Source organism: Mesitornis unicolor, unplaced genomic scaffold (assembly GCF_000695765.1).
Source record: "Mesitornis unicolor isolate BGI_N332 unplaced genomic scaffold, ASM69576v1 scaffold3881, whole genome shotgun sequence".
In the NCBI taxonomy this organism is placed as follows: Eukaryota; Metazoa; Chordata; class Aves; order Mesitornithiformes; family Mesitornithidae; genus Mesitornis; species Mesitornis unicolor.
In genome coordinates, this window is record NW_010164291.1 from 7,203 (window position 1) to 29,300 (window position 22,098).

General features: G+C 39.5%; 1 protein-coding gene across 1 annotated transcript in view; it reads left to right on the forward strand.

Annotated features, from left to right (window-relative positions):
- The first annotated feature begins 468 nt into the window (after window positions 1-468).
- Window positions 469-22,098, forward strand: part of DCDC2 (doublecortin domain containing 2) — a 65,241-nt gene continuing 43,611 nt past the window's right edge. The window contains exons 1-4 of the mRNA XM_010194247.1: window positions 469-761; window positions 5,517-5,568; window positions 20,513-20,589; window positions 20,701-20,832. Coding sequence (XP_010192549.1) covers window positions 469-761; window positions 5,517-5,568; window positions 20,513-20,589; window positions 20,701-20,832 — 554 coding nt within the window. The remainder of the gene's footprint in view (window positions 762-5,516; window positions 5,569-20,512; window positions 20,590-20,700; window positions 20,833-22,098) is intronic.

Sequence of the window (22,098 nt, forward strand, 5' to 3'; positions counted from 1 at the left end):
GGTGCCGCCGAGCGGTTTCCCGTGATGGCAAAGCCGGAGGATAAAGACCCCGGGAGGCCATGGGTGCCCTGCACGCCGTTTCTCCGCTGTCTCGGATTCGTGCGATGTTTTTGGTTTTCTTTGCTTGGGTTGGTGTAATCCGCGTTAACCACGCCAGGCACCGGGGAGCAGCAAGCGCTGGTTGCCTAGGAGGAGGCGCACTTGAAGGGCTGGGAGCGGAGCTGTGCCGCAAGCCCCGGAGAGGGCTGTAATCCCTCCCCGCAGCGCCGGGCTCCCTCCTCTGCCTCCCTGGAGGTGGGCCCTGGTGCCCAAGTCCCGGCGTGGGTGTGGACGCTTCACCCCTGCCAGAGAGCTGTTCGGGCGGAGGTGAGAAGGGGTGCTGAGGCAGGAACCTTCTCCTGAGTCAAACAGGTGCAGGGAGCGCGTCCGGGTAGCTTGGGCTGCGCAGGAGGTCCGAAGCCACCGAGCATGACAAGTTCTGGCACCAAGGGGTCGTGGCTTTCACAGCCGACGGTGAAGAGCGTGCTGGTGTATCGCAACGGGGACCCTTTCTTCCCGGGGCGCCGCATTGTCATCAATGAGAAGAAAGTGTCCAACTTCGAGGTCTTCCTCAAAGAGGTGACAGGGGGGGTGAAGGCACCCTTTGGAGCTGTGCGTAACATCTATACCCCCCGGGGTGGGCATCGTGTCCGGCAGCTGGAGGAGCTTCAGAGTGGAGAGCAGTATGTGGCTGGTGGCAGGGAAGCCTTCAAGAAACTCAAGTGAGTGTCTAAAAAGTAACGTAAGATCTATATGGAACTTGAATATCATCATTTGGGGTTTGGTACTGTGGCAATACTTCAGAGGACCCCCACACCCCTTTTATCAGGCATTGCACAAAGAGTACTTAAAGGCCGTGGCCCAAAGCAAAAAGAAAGGTACTTTTAACAGATAAAACTGCAGAAGAGCTTTAGAGGTGAGCCACAGAAAGGCCGCTGTGACCATCAGTAACAGTGCTATCCCCTTGACATCATGGTAGAAAAAGGAGAAACAACCCTTTAACCCAAAGGATGTGTGGCTATAGCATGTTGTTGTGATGTGTGTGCTTAACTGAGGGGCTAGTGTCAGTATCTGGCCTCAGTGGTAACAGGGAGAAAGCTGTGGGAAGGCAGAATGTTGACAGTCGTGTTGTAAAATTGATGAGCCTGGGAATTTAATTCCAAACACTTCCTTTTGTGCTTATTTTTAAAAAGTCTAAAATATTCTACTCAGCTATCCACCTCTGCATCACTTCTATTCATTTTGGGTAGGTACATAGCCTTTTTATGACCGGAATAGCTGAGTCTCTCCTGTTATTTAAAAGATGACTGTTTGCTTTCTTTTCCCTGCCTAGACACCAGGAATTTAGCTGTCACTTTCTCTTTTTTTCTAATAAGTGACTGGGAGACTGTCATGGAGGAGATCTGGGCTTTTAGGTGTGTTTCCCAAGCGACTCTGCATGGGATCAGAAATGGTTTTTAATTCTGAGAGTAAATTTCATGGTCTCAATTGCCTAATTATATGCTTTGTTCACTCTTTTTGGGCATTTTTCCTACAGTTGAATTAAAAAAAACAATGTCAAAATTAACAGCCCCTTTCTGGAGATGGTTGGGAATTTATATGCTGAACTACCAGCTTTACAGGACATCCCTGATCTTGGTTGTGTAGAGTTGAGAACACTTTTCAGGAGAGCTCATTATGTTTCATGACTAAACTGTATAGTGAACGGGATCTCTGTCAGCACTTTCACTGTTGTTGTCACTGTCTGCTTCAGAAGATTTATTGAAGCTTCTTTTGCGCTGCAGTGGCAAAGCTGGAGAGTTGTATGACAGGCTCAGTAAGAGCCTCCTTCTGTCGGTACTCTCTGCTATGTCAAATGCAGTGCTCAGCTCTTGAGAAAGATCTACCCTATCTTTTCGGCATTAAATCCTGTAATTCTGTGGATGGCTTAAAGTTGTTAGTTGTCAGCACATCATGTTTTGCCTCCCTAAATGTGCTTTATGTTCAACAGACTGGCTAAAAGTTAAGCGTTTGGCATTAACATGCACTATGTAGAGAACTGGGCACTCTGGATTTATTTTGGGTGGGGAAAAGCATTTATTTTTGTCATTTCTTGTTTCACGGTGAGGACTTTTCAGACTTTCATGGTTGCAACATCCAGCAGGATACCTATGTATTTAAGGTCAACGAAGAGAATACTTTAAGAAAAGCTAACCTAGTGGACTCAGTAAAACCAGGCTTATATAGCCCTTGATAGTATTGCATAGTCCTGTGCTGTGCTGTAGGGAGGATAAACACGATGACTTGAGATCTTTTCCATTTCCCTGTTCAGAGTTGGAGTTCTTCCTATTCGTATTTATTTATGTAGTGCTGTAAATGTTGGCAGTGCTTTTACAAGCATTATTTAAGACAGGCTGAAGGGCTTAATGTTCATCTTGTTCTTAGCTGGATAGTAGACAGAATGATAATAAGGGATACATTTTAGCCAGAAAGGTCAGAGGAGAGGAGGGGTTAATTGAAAGTGGTGATGGTTTTCTGGAAGGAATTGAAGGAATTAAAGAAAAGAGCGTATGTTTGTGTATGTGTCACAGCCAAAGATAAAGGAGTTGCAGCTGTGGGAGACTGAAGCATCTGCCCTAAAGGATCTGGGTCTGGTCTGATAGCAGCAAGAAGTTTGTACATTTTTTCCACTTTTTTTTCGGTGATGCTTGTTGGACACATTCATTGCTATGATAGACTACGCAGAGCTCAACTTTGAAATGGAAGCTTGTGGCACCGATGTGTGGGAGCATAATGGGAAGGAGAGAGTATCCAAGGAGAAGCAGAAACTGAAGGTGTCATCGCTCCACTTCAAGCAGTGCATTGATTTATTCTCAGATGCCATATACTGAGAACTGAATTTTTTTCTTCCTTGTCCTCAGTGAATTCTAGATTAAGTTGTGCTCACCTTTAGCACATGAACCTCTATCATTCCAATCCCTGAATCTTAACATCTTCAGATAGATACTTCTAAGAGTGTGTAGTCAATATAATCTGCTGATGTGCATGTTTCTTTTTTTAAATGAGTAAAAATAATCGGCATTTAAAAATTCTGCTTTTAGAAAAGTAGGTAGAAATTTTCTTTGGAGGAAGAACTATTGGTCAATGTTGGGAATTTTCATAAAATATAACAAGTTTCCCAGCTTGCTTTGTTGTTTACAGGTGTGCTAAGTGAATACAAACTATTTTGGTGTATACGTGGTGAGGTGTGTTGGTTTTTTGCAGTTGTTGCAGTTGTGAGTGAGAATGCACATTCAGGCCTGCACCCCTCTGAGGTTCTTCTCAGACTCTCAGCTTCCTGAAAAAAAAAATCTATGTTGGAGCTGCTTTTGATTTTTACCTTTTTTTCCAGGATGCTACTCTACCCTCCTCTTTTCTTAACCCATTTACTTGTATCTGTGCTCATTAATTAATGGTAGATTGACCTCTCTTAAACACTGTAGCTTCATCACTGTCTTGGATCATCATTGGGTGGAAGTATTTCTGCTTCCTTAGCAAGTGGGAATACTTTTGTAATGTTTTTGGTCTGCAATTTTTTTGGGTGCCTTTATCCCAAGGAAACCCTTTGGCGTTATTTAGACCTTTTCAGATTTGTAGATGCCTGAAATTTGACAACTGAATGCCCAGACCATAGTAAATTTAAACCTTTTGACTGTATATTTGCTTTTCTTTGTCACTTTTCTCAGTTCTCCTCAAAGTAATTCACAGATGCCCAGAAGACAAAAACCACAGGCAGCAGCTGTTGTTGGAACTATTTTGTCCAAGACATTTATTTCTTTTCGGTCTTGTAGGCTTTGAGACTTCTGGTCTGGGCTTTTTTCGTCTCAAGAGAACTCATTTGTTTATATGTGGAGAAGCTTGCAACAGTTGTTTTTGTTTGTTTTTAAACATGAAGCTTGGACACTTTGTTTTTAAACATTGTTCTGCATTGGTACATTTACCTTTCCAGAGCACTGACATGCACTTTCAAGCATTGTCTGGAAGCATTGCTGTGTCTTACTGTCCTTGCACAGTGAAGCCTTGAAATGCTTGTGACCATCCTATGGTCACATAGATATTCTTGATCCATCATTTATTCTTGATAAATGATTGCCATGCCTTCAAAGAATGAATTCTTTCTTTCTCTCTCTCTTTTTAAATTTCTTCTATACCTTCATTCAGATCTCATGAATTCTCACCTTTTGGCAGGCAGAAAAGTTTTCTTTGGCAAACAGATCTCATACCAGTCCTGAACTACAGAGCATGACATTACTGGAGGGCTGCAGGTATACTGTGGGCTCTGAGGTCTTTTGGTGAGCCTGTACTGGTGCTTGCTATTGGACATACCTGCCTTTCTCAGGTAAAGTCTTCTAGTCTTAAAAACCTACCAGAGCACCTATGATTTGTCACTGAGAGTAGCAATAAGGGGGAACCCGTAACAAATGCCCATCACTTAATGTTGGATTTGATGCTTCTGATATAGAAGATACTCCAGTCGTTCTTGTGTTGAGCTCTTGGCAGAAGACACTGAAAGGTGCTGCTGTGCTGAGTTATAACTGCTCACAAAGGTGTCTCATTCTGTAGCACTGAAAACCAGAACTGTCTTGCAGTGTCAGCAGCTACAGAGAGCTGCATTCATAAGGAGAGCTGCTCTTGTGACTCTCAGAGTGCCGACACAGAAAATGGGTTGGCGTAGTCTAGGCATCTACCTGGCCTGTTTGCCAGTCTGTGGGCTACTCATGCTTGAAGGCTTGTTAAATTCCCTTTTTCTGGAAAGGCAGCATGCAGCTAGTCTATTAGTCTCTGTCTTAACGCTTTTGTGTTAATGCAGTGTTTTTCTGGGAATACGTACGCTGATGGAGAACTGTATTCTTCAAACAGACAAATTTTGGTTTTTTTGTCCAGTTGAGCCTTGTATTTTGCCTATTCATAAAATAATAGTGAAGATACTATTGGTTCATCACACCCCAAGAAACCAGAATATAAAGTGTTCAGATGTGTCCACATCCTGTTGAATCACAAGTGGTGTAGATCCTTTTAAACTTCAACTGATGCCCGCAGTTAAACTTCGGTATGGAAGAGAGCTTTAGATCTATCAGAGCCTGACTGTGAGAAACTAAGAGGCAAGATGATGACAATAAAAACTCTCATAAGTTGATATTTTGCTGAGATTTATTGTTCCACCTCACAGTAGTATGTAAGCGTTGTTCTGACAAGGGGGTTACTGATGGTCTATTCTAATTACCTGTGGCTTGAAGGTAGATAGTTGGTTCTCTCCTGTGTTTTGTATCAGCCCAGAGGGCTAGCTTGCAGATTTATATTAATACTCCTTCAATAAAATCTTTAATTAGTTACTTTTTATGTTATTTTGAGGCATGAGAAATTTTTAAAGCTCCGTGTATGAAAAAAAAGTGTAGAAATATTTGTATTGTGCAAATTAGATGCTTCTGCAAGTAATCAATACTGTCTTCCTTCCACAGCTATTTGGACATAGGAGAAACAAAGAAAAAACCTGCTGAAGTCAATAACGAGGTAGGATGTCTGAAATATTTAAGAAGCTTTTTCCTGCAGGTGGTAGGAATGAGAATTTTGAGAGTTTTGAACCAACAGATTTTCTTCAAAATGTGATTATTTTCTCTGGAGAAGGGACATTTTTGTTTGAGAGAAATCAGAGCTGAAATGCTTTTTGTGGTCACTGCCAGTATTGGTTGTAAATTTCTAATTAGTTCTCGGCCATAATTCTCCAAAGTCACCAGTTTCTCTTGCACAGTGCTACACTGTAGCCCAAGGAGATAACTGCAGGCTTCTAAAACCACTGAATGTGGATTTTTGTCAGATGTGTGACTCTGCAGTATTTGCACTGTTTTATTCTATATGGAGACAGCAGTGATTCCCAACAAACATTTGAATTACGGCCTCTGCCTGACAGGAAGCAGCAGCACGCTATTTCTTCAATTTTTTTTGTGTTGTGCTCTTATGCCACATTTTTAGCAATTTAAATGGTTTATGTAGCAGATGTCTTCAGTCAGTAGAATGCTTTATACTAGAAGACCCTCAAAATCAAGGTCTTAATGCCCTGATGCCGTTTGTTGTGATACCTGGACGTTTCTTATTCAGAGGCTGTGAAATATGACGCCTGCATTTTATAAATGATCATAACTCTGTAACCCATATTTTTTTTCTTTCAAATGGGCACAATCAACAGGAAAATCAAATCCAAGACAGAGATTTGATATACTACTACAAGTACCATATAAATTTACTCTAAATTGGATTTTCTTTTCATTTGTTTAGCTATGCAATCTACCAGAAAATTATAGTTTTGTTGGTTTTGTGTAGCCACTCATGTCTCTCTGTTGTTTGGGTCTTTTTTACAATGAAAAGAGAATTATTTTTAAAAATAGGAAAAAATAATTAAACACTGATGAGGCAGCAGGGTTATACTCTGTTGCTGATGTGTAAATAAAACTGAGCAGCATAACTTCACATATGCACTGTCTAAGGTTTCCCATGTCTTTTATCCATAAATTCCATTTTTGACCTCCAGCATCTTCTAATTCCAGTCCTGTGTCTCCTCTGATCAGACTTTGTGAATCTTGCTAAAACTAGCTACTTGTGGTGTTGCAAGGGGCACAGGCAGAGAATCAAGTAATTAATCTCACTTTTGCAATCTAAGTAAGAGATTGTAATTTTGGAGGGAGGTAAAATGTTTGTACAGTAGCAATATTATACTTCTCTGAACCTTCAACACATAAAATATAGTTCTGAACCAAAAAACCCTCCTCTGGATGTATGACCAGTCTTTATTATTTTTTTCTGATCATCTGAATGTGTGGATAGCTCTGTATTTTATGCTAAAACAGTATCTAGGTAAGAAAAAGAAAATGATCCTTACATATTCAGGTTGAGAAAAAGAGAACTTAAGGAAAGAGCTTCTAATTATCTCTGGAAAGGTGGTGGTTTGCATTCACTATTATGTGTGACTCCCATTTATAGAGTGCAGTATCACTAATGCCATATGCCCTTTGATGAGGAGGTATTTGTCTTCATGGAAGACTCTTAACCAAATTTCCGATACTGCCAGTTATTAGGACAACCACAGGAATGCTGTTTTAAAGCTAGTTTTAAGGCTGATAGTTTTCCTTCAAATCCTCAGAAGATTCTCAATATAATAGAAATTCTGTGCAGTTGGAGAAGTAGCTGTAGAAGTTGGGTTTTTTTGACCTAAAGTTGAATGTTTGGTCAGAGGCTTCTCATAGAAGCCTCAGAGAGGCTCAGAGAGGCCTCAGAGAGGCTTCTATTATTTTGTCTGGAATCAGTGCTCATTGTATATTACCTTAACACTTTCAGCTTTCTCTCAGGGCTTTGAAATAAGCCAGTATAAACCATCCATTATCTCAACTTTCTTCCTTCCTATTTGTCTTATGCTTGCAATCTCCACAACCTCTGTGGAGAGTTTACCTCCCCATGTTGAGTTTAACTTTCTGTGATTTATTTATTTGGGGAGAGGAGTCATAAAAATGAGGTGAAACCTAGTAGTAGTCTACAGATTTTTATCTGGGCTTATGGATAACATGATTGTTTTCACGCCCAGATCATTTAGTCCTAGGAACGAACTTTCAAGGGGCTGGTAACAGAAGTTTTAATGCCTAAATATGTTTATGTTAAAACATTTGAGGAAGTAAGTTCTGGTTTTACTTTTTTTTCAAGTATCCACTTAGAAATCAAGAACCTAGATGTGTTTTAAGACCAGAAGGGGAAGCAGTATTGCTATGTTTTTATTCTCTTTGATTCTGTCAGATATGCATCAGCAAACAAAATACAGTGTTTTTTCCATGGTATCTTGTAGCAGTCTTTGATGCTAACCCACAAAGGTATTTTCCTTTCAAAAAGCATTATTTCAGTTTGAATTTCAGAACTAGAATCCTTCCTGTTTGTTTCATTAGAAGAATGAGAAAAAGATCAGTGTGTGAATGACAGCATCACTAGAGAAAACTTTATGGCTCAGTCCTGCAAAACCATAAGATGTAATTTGTGAATCATCTCAATGACTTCAGTAGGAAGATTGCCATGGAGTTATGCATGTACAGAGAAATTTATGGGTCAGGTCTGAGTTTCCGGTGTTCTGGTGGGCTGGGGTGGGGGCAAGAGGAGAGAAATGAATAAAACCAGTTGGTGGATTATTTGGCTCACTGCGGCTTTGTGGGCTCCTCACAGATCAAAGAGCAGTGTGCTGGGTGTTGAATAACAAGCTCACTGATGTCCTCATGGATGACTCTGGGCTGACATCAGGAGGTGTTTCCAGACTGATTTTTCTTAGGGCAATTCCTGCTCTCTTGGTGCTGCTGTTGAAGTATTAACCTGCCTCCTTTGTTACTCTCCTGAGTGCTGCTGCTGTGTTTGGCACTGGTGCAGGACTTTTTGTTGCCCATGGGAGGAGATGGTCTTGGAGCTATTAGAGCTGGCTTGCCTTGGACCAAGTTTTGGAAACACATTGATGTTGGTCTGGTGGTTATGGCAGTTCTTCTGTACCTGCACAGCGCTGTATATCAAGGATCTGAAAGCTTTAAAAAGGTGGCACAGAAACAGTATTAAAGAAATTCATGTTCAATGATTAAGGATGATGTCATCATGCTTGGGTACAAGGGTATCAATTCTGGGTGTGTGGAGCACCCTTAATTTGGCATTTCCTACCTGATGAGTGTTTCTTGGCGCAGGTTTTTCTCCAGTAAATTAATTACAAGTATCTATTGCTGATTCCATTTAGTGAGGAGGGAGGTGAAAGGAAGAAAATCTTATGCAGCAGCTGTATGTTGTGCATTTGTATGCAGCTGTAGGTTTTCTTTTGTGTTAGTTAAACTGCCAAATGTTTGACATCTGCTTTTGGGAGTAGTTTAATGTTGTTATTTGAAGGCAGCATCTCAATTACTTTAAATTTGCATATAACTAGAAAATGTGTGTCAAACTAGAATTAAACAAGAAAAAAAATATGTTCAAGATACAGTGTAAATACAGTGACCTACATTCAGAAAGAAGAATAGATGGGAAGCATTAATTTCTTACCAAACTTTCTTCTTATTTTTCTCATGGAGTGACAGGACAGAATAAGTAGTCTATCAGAAACAGCTTTCTCTTCTTCACAGAAATCTGTGAATCTGCGTGGAGAAGAAAAAATAAACAAGCACCCCCCAAAAAGTTCTGCAGTTCATGCATTCTGGAAACTCATCTAATGAAATCCTTTTGTGTTCATTCTTGTAAGGTGTTGTAATTTAACATTTGGGAATGGGTTCTGTCCCTGATGAGAGCAATACGTCCTGGCTCAGTTTTAGCTGGAGTTTCTCGAACACTGTGGTCCTGTTGGGCTGTAAGATGCCCCTGGCCTTGCCTGGCACATTTGGAGCTAGCAAGGGCTTACAGGCAGTATGTGCCTGTGTTTTCTGCCTGTCCTCTACAGCTGACAAGAGGAGCTCTGAGGAAGGTTTGGTCAAGAAGGTCTGAATCTAGGTGTGTTGTTACAACACAGCAGTGAACCAATGAAATAATGTTGTGTAATTCATTGAGCCCTATCCATCTATTTAATGTGAGAAGTGGAACATGCACATAGATGTGATTTGTCTGTAAGATGGGTCAGTGCTGGGATAGTTTGGGAGGACACTTTTTTCTGTCTAAAGAGCTAGGTTTGTAGTTGAGGGTCTACACCACCAAACACCTTATTATAATAACAGTAGCAGATTTCATCACAGGCTGTGTTCAGTGAAAGATGGATGAGGTAGAAGGAGCGTTACATGTACCCCATCAGCAGTGCCAGCATCCAAAAGTGCATCAGCAGAGCAATGCAAGAAAGCTTGTATTTCTACTTTTTTCTAGTGTGACAACTGCACATAGCAGTTTAATTTTGAGGACTTTTCTTTTAAAAATAAGCATTGTTTTAAAAGCAGTTGAAGTATGTCAGTAATATCAATGCTCTTAAACATGAGAAAATTGTGTGTCAGTCTCAGCAGATGGCAGCCGGGCTCTTGGCTGTTTTAAATCTCTGGCAGAGCCCTCATGCTGTAATGATGTCTCAGAACGTTTTATGGTTATGTTCCTGGTAGAGAAAGTAGTAAAAAGATTTCATCCTGACCCAGGCTAAAGCTTTGATACAAATTGTTCCTTAGATATGTTTCCATTCATCCCTTCTTTTGGCTACTGAGCTGCTTGTTTTGCAAGAGAGACCCCTTTTGCACTGAAGGTGATCTGCAAGTACAAATACATTTTAAATGATGCGCTTGAGGAATCTAACAATTAATCTCTTGAGGAAGTATGGACCAACAGAGTTACCATTTATTTATTGTAAACTTAATTGTTTGTAAAAGGTACTGAACTTTAATTTCCAATTTTAATGTGTTAAGTGTGGACATTTATATTTCTCTAGGCACTATCTCTGATCTAGGTGATCTCTCCCTGTCCACTCAGAAAGATGAATTTTACTTGTTGTTGGGGCTGGGTAAGCTGCTGAAGACTCAACTCAGCTTTTGTATTCGCAAATCCTGTGGGCAGCTATTTGTTTTAAATTCTCTTTGTTTCAGAAAAATATGTTCAGCTGAAACGTCCTTTCTTCTTTGACTTCTTATGACCAATGGTATTTTGAACACACTTAAATGAATGGACTTTGCAATGTGTTACTGCAAAAGCAAAGAATTGCAGGCACTTAAGAAAAGTAGATGTATTTTGATACTGAAGAACCAGAAATTAATCTCTTTTTTTCACTGTTTTACATAAGCCTATTTTATTCCATACATCTGTTTCAATTGCAGCTTCCTCTTTTATCAGGTAGTTTAGATGTGGTTATATCTGGAGGAATATTTGTAGGAGGGAATAATAAATATTTTTACTAATGATTCTTCAGAGGATTAGTAAAGATACCTCAAAGCTTTCATACATGTATGACCTGAATATTTGCATCTGTGTGCAACCCCAGAACACCTCTCTCTAGTGAAAAGACTTGATAATTACAAGGATTTGAAGGAGTGTTTGAACATTTCAGAACTTTTCAATTTATTTTTGCGATCCAGTGCCTGTCAGTCCTCACGTTGGTTGCACGCTGGATGACACAGACACATGCTAGGATGTGGACTGGTGGTGGCTGTGACGGTACTATAAGGTACTGTCTGCTGGTGGTGTCCAGCTGCAGCACTTCAGCTCATTGCCCCTCCTGCTGGGGAGTCCTGTGGGCCAAGCACAGACCATCGGCAAATCGTGACCTCTGTCGGTCAGCCCCTTCATTTCTACTGGGATCCTGGGCCAGGAAAGCTGCTCTGGTTCCCCAGTGCTGACAGAAGAGTTGGGCATCATGGCAGGAGGATGTAAGGTCGAGAATACAATGTTTGAAACTTGGTAGATTTGAACTTGCCATCAGAATTTTTCCAAAAAACATCTGAGATGTTGCTATAACAGTATTTTGGGGAGCTGCCATTTCTCTGTTTCCCTCTTTTCCTCCATATTTTAAAATTCAATTGTTTTAGTGTCATTTATAGTAATTGTTTCTTCTGCATCCTTGAAATGCATCTTCGTTGCTAGACAGCGGAGTCACCACTCCTCTGTCAGCAGTGATATGATCGGATTAATTTGTAAAAATTAAATTTTGGAAGTTTATAATGTTGTCTTGGTTTCACAATTATTTTGGTATATTTATGCTGGATATGCCTTATCCCTAACATACTTGTGTATTTTTTCCAGGTACATTCTCATGAAAAATTCTGATGTTTACAATTATTGTTTATTTCAAACCAAACATTTACCATATCTGACAAATAATGTACATGTCTAATAGTAAGAAAAAACTTGTCACTTTTCAATGAATAGACTCTTGATTCACTTTAGCTTTTATCTGTCAATTAGAAATGTTTCATTGATACTTTCTCTGTATAGGGGGTAGTTTTGTGATGGTAGCAGAGTGCCTGAATAGAGATTAGTCATGATCCCTGCATGTGCCAGTTACAGCCATTTGATGTCAAAACAATGTATCGTCACAGGATATTCTTTCCTAAGAATTAGAAAGAAACAAGCACAATTTGTGCTACCTAAAATTACTGTACACAAAATATTTGTGTATCTGGAAAAGAATTGAATATAAATGTCCACTTCATACTCCTGTGCCAATATGCAAAATCAAATCCTCTTGCTGCATTATTCAAAATGCAAAGATTTAAAAAAATGTAATATACATCTTTAATCTCCTGAGCAACATCTTTAACAGTTAAATTTTATATGTCATTGTTTGGTATTTAGTATCCTGGTAACATAATTAGCACAACAAGACATACAAAACTGATACTCTTCTTGAGTGTTCATAATCTAATACCAGGAGGAATTGGAGAAAAACTGACCAGACATCCAGTTACAACATAAGCTCTGACCTTTTTTCTAACTAGGCCTGTGAATTAATAAAATTTCTCTTTATATATTTCTGTATACCTGAATTGTGTAATTCTGAGTATTATAATTAACAGCTTGCTTACAGATGGATTGAGTGGATTTTGGAGCAACAGAAAGACTTGTAGAGGCTTTGGTTCATGCCACTGGAGAATTTCATGGTCTGTATTGAGTTTGGTATGAAACTTGAAAGTCGATCTCTTCCTTGATTAATGTCTGCCTTGTTCTGGGGGGTAAAACTGCTCTTTCTGGTCTGGGAGGAGACTGGTGGGAAGGGAGGAGATGCCAGTAATGAAGCTTTTAATGAGGCATGTTACTCTCATTAAAAATTTGTTGCTGCATACTGAATTGACTTACTGGAAGCATTAACAACTTATACATTTGATTAAAAATTATCTTTTTAGCATTGCTTTTTATTCTTCAGCTGTTACTGTTCACAAGTTCAGGCTGTTCTGAACCAGGCCAGAGACTTCCTTTTGATTTAAATGAGTCTAAGGGATTTGGGGAAAATACACAATTTGAGAGGTGAAAATTGTAAGAATTGGCGGTATTTTGTCAGAGACAGAAATGAGCATCAGGATCTATTTTGCTTGAATAAAATCTGCATTATTGCTCCATCGTGTGTGTATCGTAAGCAGTAGGGTATAGCATCATGCAACTCAGAGAAGAAATAGGAGCTGTTTTGGGGATTCAGAAGCAACACAGTTGTGATCAATTTTGGAGCAAGGCGCAGGCTAAGCCATGCCACTGTCTGATTTATCCCAGCTGAAGATTTGACTCCTAATCCAATGCCCTAAGGCTATGATAGATCCTAGGTGAAATATTTTTCTTTCCAGGTCTTAGCTAAATGGGACGAAACTTACCCCCAGGTGCACAGGGGACGTAAACTGCAGTTCCCTCACCATGTCTGATAAAGGAGGGAGGTGAACATCATGGCTTTAAACACTTGTGGAATTTTGAAGAGCCTTGTGGTCTGGAAGGCTCCCTGGATCAGTACATGACCATTTGTTCTGGCATAGTTCGTTTCTGGCCCATCTATGCTTTACGTGGGCTGAGAAGTTTGTGTGCTGTTGTGGTGTTGTGACATATTTATGTAAGCTTGGAAATACCCTCAGTTAACAGCAGTTTGGGTATTGCTTTGTATCCACACCAGTAGAAAGGCTGGTAGTCTCTTGCTCAAGGCTGTTTTGTACTATCCAGTGTACCATCTAGCAATGCCCGGTAGCCAGGGAAATGTAGATTATCCAGGTTAGTTACTGTGTAGGATAACTGAAATGGTTTTGTACTGACCAAATACGTCAGTGAGTTTGACTCTGTATCATTCATCAAAGTGTGTAAAAATGTCCTTTTAAGAGAAAGTAGATTTTCTGTTAAATAGGTAAGATAAGATGTTTCCTATGCTGAAATAGCTTTAGAAAACTCATTGTTCTAATTTCCTCTTGATCACTTAACCTTGAACATTCCTTTCTTTCACATCACAGGGTGGTGATGATATATATAAATGGGATTTTGGTTCTTTTGACCTCAGTCCTACCCTAGGGGAATGCAAATATTTGCTCTTAATTTTCCTGGGCACATTGATTAACAAACAGGCCATTGTAACAAACTGGCAAAGCCATGGCTCATTGCATGAGTTGATAAATTTGGAACGTGACATTGTGTTGAAATATTTAAAACTTCAAAAGGTTAGTTATAAAGTGACGTGAGTAATGACTGAGATGTTCGTAGCACCCAAGGCTGTATTAACACAGCAATAAGAAATGGCAGCTCTTAAACCTGTATAAATCAAACCAGTGCAGTGCATCTTATTCAGAGAGGTTACGTTTTTTGACTGTTGTTTTGCTGCCATCCAGAATGGCTTTATAAATATGTGTAAACCTGTAAATTTTGAAGTTGTTCAATTGCCTCCTTTGATGGGGAGCACTTTTGGTAAGAAAAGGATACAAATCAGATATTCTGCTTCATGGCAGCCTGTGAAAGGACTGCCAGACCCCTGTATTCAGCAAGTCTCTAATTATTTAATATACACTGGAGGGAAAAGACAAGCTAAGAATGGCACATTTCTGTTTGAAACTATTCTCAGGTACATAAAAGTTGCCTTTTTAGAAACTGAATATGCAGCATGCTATGTTCAGAGGACAATTAAAATACTATTTAATGAACTGCTACTATACTTTTCTAATATACAAGGACTGGTTCTCTGAAGTGTCACACACCTCTTGCACATCCCGAGTAGCCAACAGGAGGTTGTGTAGTTTGCTGGGTCTGTCCCACTTTCCAGTCTATAGTTGCATAGAAAGTGTGAAAAGTATAATGTGGCATTCATAGAAGGAGAAACTTTACATATGGGGATCAGCAAAGAGGTTCACATCAGCCAAAACAAATACACATCATTTTGTTACATCTACATTTTAGGGTTTATGTTTTTTACCTTTTACTGGTTAACACATTTCTGAAGAAAGAAGTGAATCTGTGTATTTCAAACCAATGTGTGGGTTGCTCAGAGTCCCTGCATGAATAACGATCCTCAATTATGATTTCCCTGTAGTGCCATGTATGTAACACTTCTCTGAGTTGGAAGCATTGCACGAGCAAATATTCCTGATCTTCTCTTGAGTCCTAACCCCATCTGTAATGTTCTAAAAAGAAGTAACATGTTTTTAGTTGATCTTCTTTCATGTGGTCAGCTGAACATAAGCATAGTATCAATTTTTGTATGAAAATTATATTAGATTGATGCCTATATGTATGCATACACATATTATATACATGTGTACACATATGGATATGCGCACACATTCAAAATGGTTTTCTTACAAAACCTGTTTTTCATATCTGTACCTATGATAGTATACCTGAGGTAATGGTTTGGCTGCTGATAATTTTATTTTTTGTTTTGTTTTGTTTTGGTGTTTTTTTGTTTGTTGTTCCCCCCGCCCCAACAGTCAGCAGTGGAAAATGTAAGTACCTACAGTAGATTGTGCAATGTGTTGTATGTGTTTGCTACATGTTTTGTCTGTGTTTGTTAAATGTTGTGAATATTTAGTGTATTTTTTAGTATAAGGGAAAGATGTACAGAATGTTGTTGTAAAGCAGCTGTGAGGGTGTGGATTTTTTTGCCGTGTTTCAATTAGATGCTGATCTGTGTGTTGGCTTTGTATGTTCAAAGGGATGTTAGGGGGCACTCGGCTGCAGCTAACATTCAGCAACACAAATTCAACCATAGTGAATTACAACTGACAATGAAAGCTGGACTCTAAGAGACTGTCTGTAGAAAGTGTTTTGAAATTCAAGTGTTTACAGAAATGTCAAACACTGCAGATTGATCCCCACTCCCAGAAACTGGCCTGTGTGGAGTTTAGCTGCTTGGTTTCTCCCAGACTCTGCAAGGTGCTTTGCAAAGTTATCTCACAAGTGGTGACTCCTCCCTGAAGCAAGAAAGATCCACTCTGCTGTTGGGGTAAGGGGCACTGTGGGAAATAACAAATAATTTGTAGAGTAGAAAGGTAGAAGTTGTGGTGGCTTTGATCTTATGATGTATTTCTTGTTGTGGTTAGCTCTTGTTGCCTTGAAAATTCTCATTTGATTGATGCCTCCGGATTACTTAAAGTTCTCTCTGAGTTTCAACTGTTACAATGCTTTCTCCCTCCTCACCCAAATGCTTTGTGTTGCTGCTGTATGTTGTTGTGTAATACCTCAGATGAATATCTCATTACAAATTATGAAATGTTGGCAACCTTTGTCAGTAAGATATGGCAGCTGCCCTTGAATGGGTCTTTTCAAACAAACTGTAAATGTACAAAATTTAATTATAAAATCATAATGGGGCCAGACCATTGATTAATGTAAGTCTCCTTTCAATTGCTGACGTAAGTGGAAAATCAGCTGAGAATGTGGCTGGTGAAATTAAAAGAAAATAAAAGGTTTAGGGGGCTAGTGGTCCTGGTCTCTTAATGTAAGCACAAACTTTAACCCAAGACCACATTGCTGTTAATGTGTAACTCTGCAGTGCCAGAGGGGTCAGGCTATTCCAGACCCTGCAACACTGTGGCACCTCCTATAAACAAAACCAGAGCAGAATCCTGTATGCTTTAATTAAATCTTGGACCAGGTCTTCCGCTGGGGTGGTTTTGCATAACTCCATGTACATCAAAGGAACTAGATTGATTTACAGTGGCTAAGCACTTGGTCTTTTATTAATGTATACTTCTGCATACTGAAATTATGTGGCTTGCTTTTCATAACTGTGAATGGTTTAGGGTTGCTCAGACAGAACTCGTTCTAAACTATATGAGGTAGTAACTTGAAGACTGTGCCAAAAAACCAAAGGAAGAGGCCAGTCAGGTTTATTAGAAGAATGATGTATAGGATAGGGGTTTTGGTTTGGTTTGTTTTGTCATTTTTTTTTTAAAATCACGGTGCAGTTTAGATCTAGCCACACTGCTTTTCAAAACGGTGGCTTCAGAGCAGGATAGGATAGCTTGTGCTGAGTTTTTGCGCTGTTGTACTTGGAGAGCTTGATATACTGTGCTATAGACAGAATATACATTGGGCATCTGTAAGAGCTCTCTCTTGTGCATTGTGGAATACTCTGTTATACTACGCTGTAGCTGCTGGCACGTCTGCATGCTTGCCAGCTTCAAATTTAAAGGTGTTATACATAGCTCATTTGCAGCGCCTCTGTGCAGGGGAAGTGCCCTCTGTTTGTTTTTTAAAATTTTCTTATAATTTACATATTTATTTTTCCCTTTTCTCTCTCTCATTTGCAACATCAAAGTGTCCCTGTGTTTTGGATGAATACTAAGAGTTTGTCTTTCTTTTGGCCCCTGGAGCAGGTCAGGTGTAAAATGTGCCTTCAGGAGGCAAGCAGTCCCAAAGACATTAGTTATCCCTCCTCCTCCAGACAAACTGCGATAGCGGAAACATCTGCCTACAATGCAGTGTGCTTGTCCCCACTGTTCATGTCAGGTGTGCCAAAAGACTCTGAAGAGAGTTCTATGTCACCGTGGCCCAGCACTTGTTTAATTTAGGCTGGGCTACTCTGTTCCAGAAACTGGGACATTGTCTATGCACTGTGCTAAGTACTGGTGGGCGTTTTAATGGTGTCATAGTCATTTTAGTGTTTCTGTGCACTGATTTTTATGGTATACTGCACCAGCGTTCTTTTCACCTTTTAGTACAGGTCATACATTTGATTTAAACTTGCTTAGCAAAACAATACAAGTTTGTATTTTGTTCTGGTTTTGGCCATGGTTAAAGAGAAATGACAAATATTAAGTCTCCGTCCAAGCTAGTCCCATCTTACAGTCCCCTGCAGTTTGCTTGAGAGCAGACTTGTTAGGCCACAGAAGGCTGCCAGAAATATTAACGACTCTTTGAGAGAGAGTGACCCAAAGGACAGAGTTGCAAGCTGATCCCACAATATCTGTTACTGGCAGAAATCCAATCCTTCAAACAATGAAGGAGCCCTTGACATCTGCCAGGCTGCTTGTTTTCTCAGGGGCTTGCTGATTGTGCTGCATGCAATAACGGGAAACATGATGGCCTTCTGAGAAGTCTACCTCGAAATTAATGGTTTCATCAGCTTGCAGGAACAGCTAAATAATTAGGCACACCTGGGACTGTCCTAAAGGGCTCCTTTATGCTTAACGAAGGCTTTCGAGCCAGTTCCAGTAAAGTGTGGATCATGAAGACCCCAGTGTTGAAGAATGGATCAGAGAACTTGGTTTAGTGGATGTTTGGAGTGTGTGAGAGCTTAAGTATAGGTATCAACAGTGTGAGTGATTATCAGGGATGGATAAGGAATCAACTTTTAAAAAAAAGCTATGTAAGGCTTTACTCATTATATATTGAATACTTTATAGGGGATTAGCCTGGCAACCTAGCAGCCAGGTGTAAAGGCGGTTAGAGTTAAATCATTCGTGTTTTGGATGCAACCTGTGTTTGGAGCCTAAATATTAGGACCTGCCTCTATGGAAGTAAATCAGTGTCACCTGAGGCTTCAGTAGCATACTTTTTAGAAAGTCAGCTTATTTTTTCTGTATTCCGAAGCTCACTGTTAGATTGCTTACATTGCACAAATAACCCTTAATGGCTGACAGCAGCAATAGAAATGTTTTCAGCTGTTGCGGTTTAAGGTGTGTTTTCTTTTTCTTTCTAGAGACTCAATAAATTTTCAGCTCAAATTTTGGTGACATAAATGACCAGCTATACTCTGAAAAATGTGCTTTAAATGTTACTGCAAGAATGACTGCGCTCCTAAATTATTTGGTAGTCTCCAACAATTTCTTTGCCTCCCCTAATGAGCTGTATGATGACAACCTCTTACTCTCTTTCCAAGTCTGTAGTCATAGGTGTGAATGCTCCACCTGTTTCAGAGCACACGGGAATTAATGGCAAGTCTGTGAACTGCAATTACCATAGGCATTAAGGCATAGCTTATGTATGGTCTAGTAAAAAAAGTCTCATTATATGAGGCCAAGACAAACATGTATCTACGAAATAGGTCTTAAGGGGGTAAATATACTGCCTAGTAAATTGCTTGCATAAAGGGAAGGTCCCCAGCCATTCCAGGAGCCTGCTTCCCAGCCTGGTCCACAAGCACTGCTGGCAGTATGTGGCAGTGACATCTTTCTTGCTGTCTCCCTTCTTGTAGGAGTGTCTGACCAAAATATCTCTGAGCTTCAGATCACCATGTGTTTATTGCTGCTGATTGCTTCTGTTTAGTCGCTTTGCTGTGCAAAGGCTGATTCTGCCTTTCTCCATCCACAACCAGTGTAGGTGTTCATGTCCTCTGAGTCTCTCAGAATACAGAAGATTGGGAGGGCTACACTGCTCAGAAGGGTGTTTGAAAAAGGCAAGATACTCAAGTGGGTTGAATTCAGAATAGAAATGCTTCTTTTGTAACTGGCATTGAGAACAGATTTTGCTCAACAAGTTTCCATGTTGCTGTCTTTTACTTGAAGTGATTGTACATCAAGTAGTGTCAGTTTTGCTTTTGTTTTGTCGGTTGCTTTATCCCTAAGAGAGCTATCTTAGCTCCGGAATTTATGTGCTTGGTGCAGAATTTGCTGTGTGAAGTTCTTTGGGTTATGTGGGAAGACAGATTTGATTATTTTAATGATCATTTTAAACCAGTTTGAAATATCTAGTAGGTTGAGCACCTCTTTTGCTTTTTTTCATTATATGCAAAAGGAAGATCTGGAAAGCAGTCCTGTCAGTACTAAATGAATTTGTGTGACAATCCCTGCAAAGACTTAAAGCACTGGTACCCAGACCATTTTCCATAAATTGAATGAGAAGTATTGGTTAAGTTAGCACAAAGTGTGATGAAGCTGCCACACATCATGTCATTAGACTGCTTTGCAGAGTCATTGGAGCATTGCCAGTTTAAATAAACTTTGTACATCTATTTGAAAGCATGTCTCTGTGTGTGCCGGCTATTTGATCCTTTAAGCTTTTATAGTCTTTTTTATAAATGTAACCAACTTGTTAATCCATGTACTGTGACTCTTGAATGTTTGTTTGGGTTTGGCACCTTATTTTGATTTGCTAATTATGGAGAATTAAAAATACCTTCCTAATGATTTTGGAGTTTGATTTTGTGTGTGTGTGTATATATATATATATATATATAAATTTGATAGTGTATTTATAAATGCAATAAGGAATCCTAGCTAGGTAGTATTGCATAACTTTCTTCAGTATAATGGCATTAATGTTAAGCAACATGATTGATCTCAATGCAGTGTCAGTTCGAAAGGGTACAGGGAATAATGCTGGGAATTATGTAGCTTGTGTTTTATTCTAAGAGCTAAAAAGCTGCAGTTCACCTCACTTGTGAGTCACTGTCGTAAGATAAGGACAGTATTCAGCAACCTTTATAAATCACTGATGGATTTGGATGTAAAGACCTGTACAAGAGTGAAAGTACTTCTATAATAGCAGATGGATTTGGAGATGGCATTTATTCTTTAAAAAGAGAAGATTATTTAATTTTCTGGGACATGATTATAAGCAGTAAAGACTAAGAAGTAATTTATAATTCTTTTTGTCCTTGCAGGTTAAGCCAGTTACTCACAGTAGAATCATGGTGTCAGCACGGTTTCGAAAACCGCTCCAGGAGCCCTACACTATTTTGTAAGTTAAAGTTTCAGTTAGTGAACTGCCATTTTACAGGGAGGTGTCTTAATTTCAGAGAAGTTTTGCTTGAAGTGCTCCTCCAACTTATTTTACTTTGCTTTATTTCAGCCTGATTGCTAATGGAGACCTTATTAGTCCTGTCGTGCGCCTCCTCATTCCCAGGAAAACACTGAATCACTGGGATCATATTCTTGAAATGGTTACAGGAAAAGTTACTCTCAGAAGTGGAGCTGTTCACAGGTATAAAGAAGCTGAATATTTGCAAGATATTTTCGATATGCATAGATATGTTTTTAAAACTCCATGGGTAGATATAGCGGATAATTCCTGCTTCATGGGAAATTTCACTGTAAGAAAACTAAAATACATCAAAAAGCCACAAAATGGGAATACTTTGACTCTTAGTAACAGTCAGGTTTAGTTTAAACTGGTATTTAAAAAAGGAAAAACCTCAATTTGTTTCAACTGTTATTTCTTGATGAAATATTTCATTAGCAGGCATGTAATAATACAATAATAACACAATATATTTAGTATTAATAATTAAGTTACATGTCAGAATAAAATAAATGAGCATGGTAAAGTTGCTGAAAATGTTTGGAATGCGCAATAATCAATGCAGTCCATGTTATCTTTTCATTTTTATAGTTTTTTAAATTCCTTGGGGCAAGCAATTTCAAGGAAATACTATAGATTCTTTGGGCTTTGAAGACCTGTGCTGTGACTAGGATGTGCTTTATACTCAGCCAGCTCAGCCCCTTAATAAGATCCAAGGCCAAAGTGGTAGTTGAGAGTTTGCCAGTTCCAGTATCTCAGCTGGTTTGAGTTGTTGTGGTATCCCAGGAATAGGAGACGACCTCTAGAATAGGTAAGTTTCAGTCCCTTAAGGCTTTTAGAATGCAAAATAAGCTCTCTAAAATAGGATTTGGTAGTTGTTGCAAGTTTTAGAGCAAAGTGACATAATGCAGTTTCCATGAGAAACATCGCAGTGTAAGCAGGCTGCCAAGGTGTGTGCTGGCAAATTACCTACATTCCAGTGTTGCCCCATGCAGAGCACATTACAAAATCCATTCCTCAGACAGGGAAGAGCCTCTTGTGGAAAATTCTTCACAGCTTACGCAATCTCTGAGGCTAAGCTTGCAAAATCTTTCTCAACTCAGTGAGAGTAAAATAGTCTTTCAGTTCTTCTCATGGCTTTCCCAAACCTGATACAGATGATGAGATAAAGGTAATGCTATCTGTTGACTGTGAGTTCTCATCTAATTTTTCCTCTCAGTCCTGCAATTCTTTACTCCTATTATCTGGCTTCTTAGCACTTTTACTTGCAGTAAAGTAAACCTCCACACGTGTTGCAGCTTTCTGGATCTGATTCTTGGCTAGTATAACTCAGAAGTGAGCAAAGTAACTACTGTTTGCAACATACCAGTTCTTTCTGCTCTGAGGTTGTTTAGCAATTTAAAAAACTTTCACATTTTATTCACATTGCTTGGTGTCACTCCTTGGTGA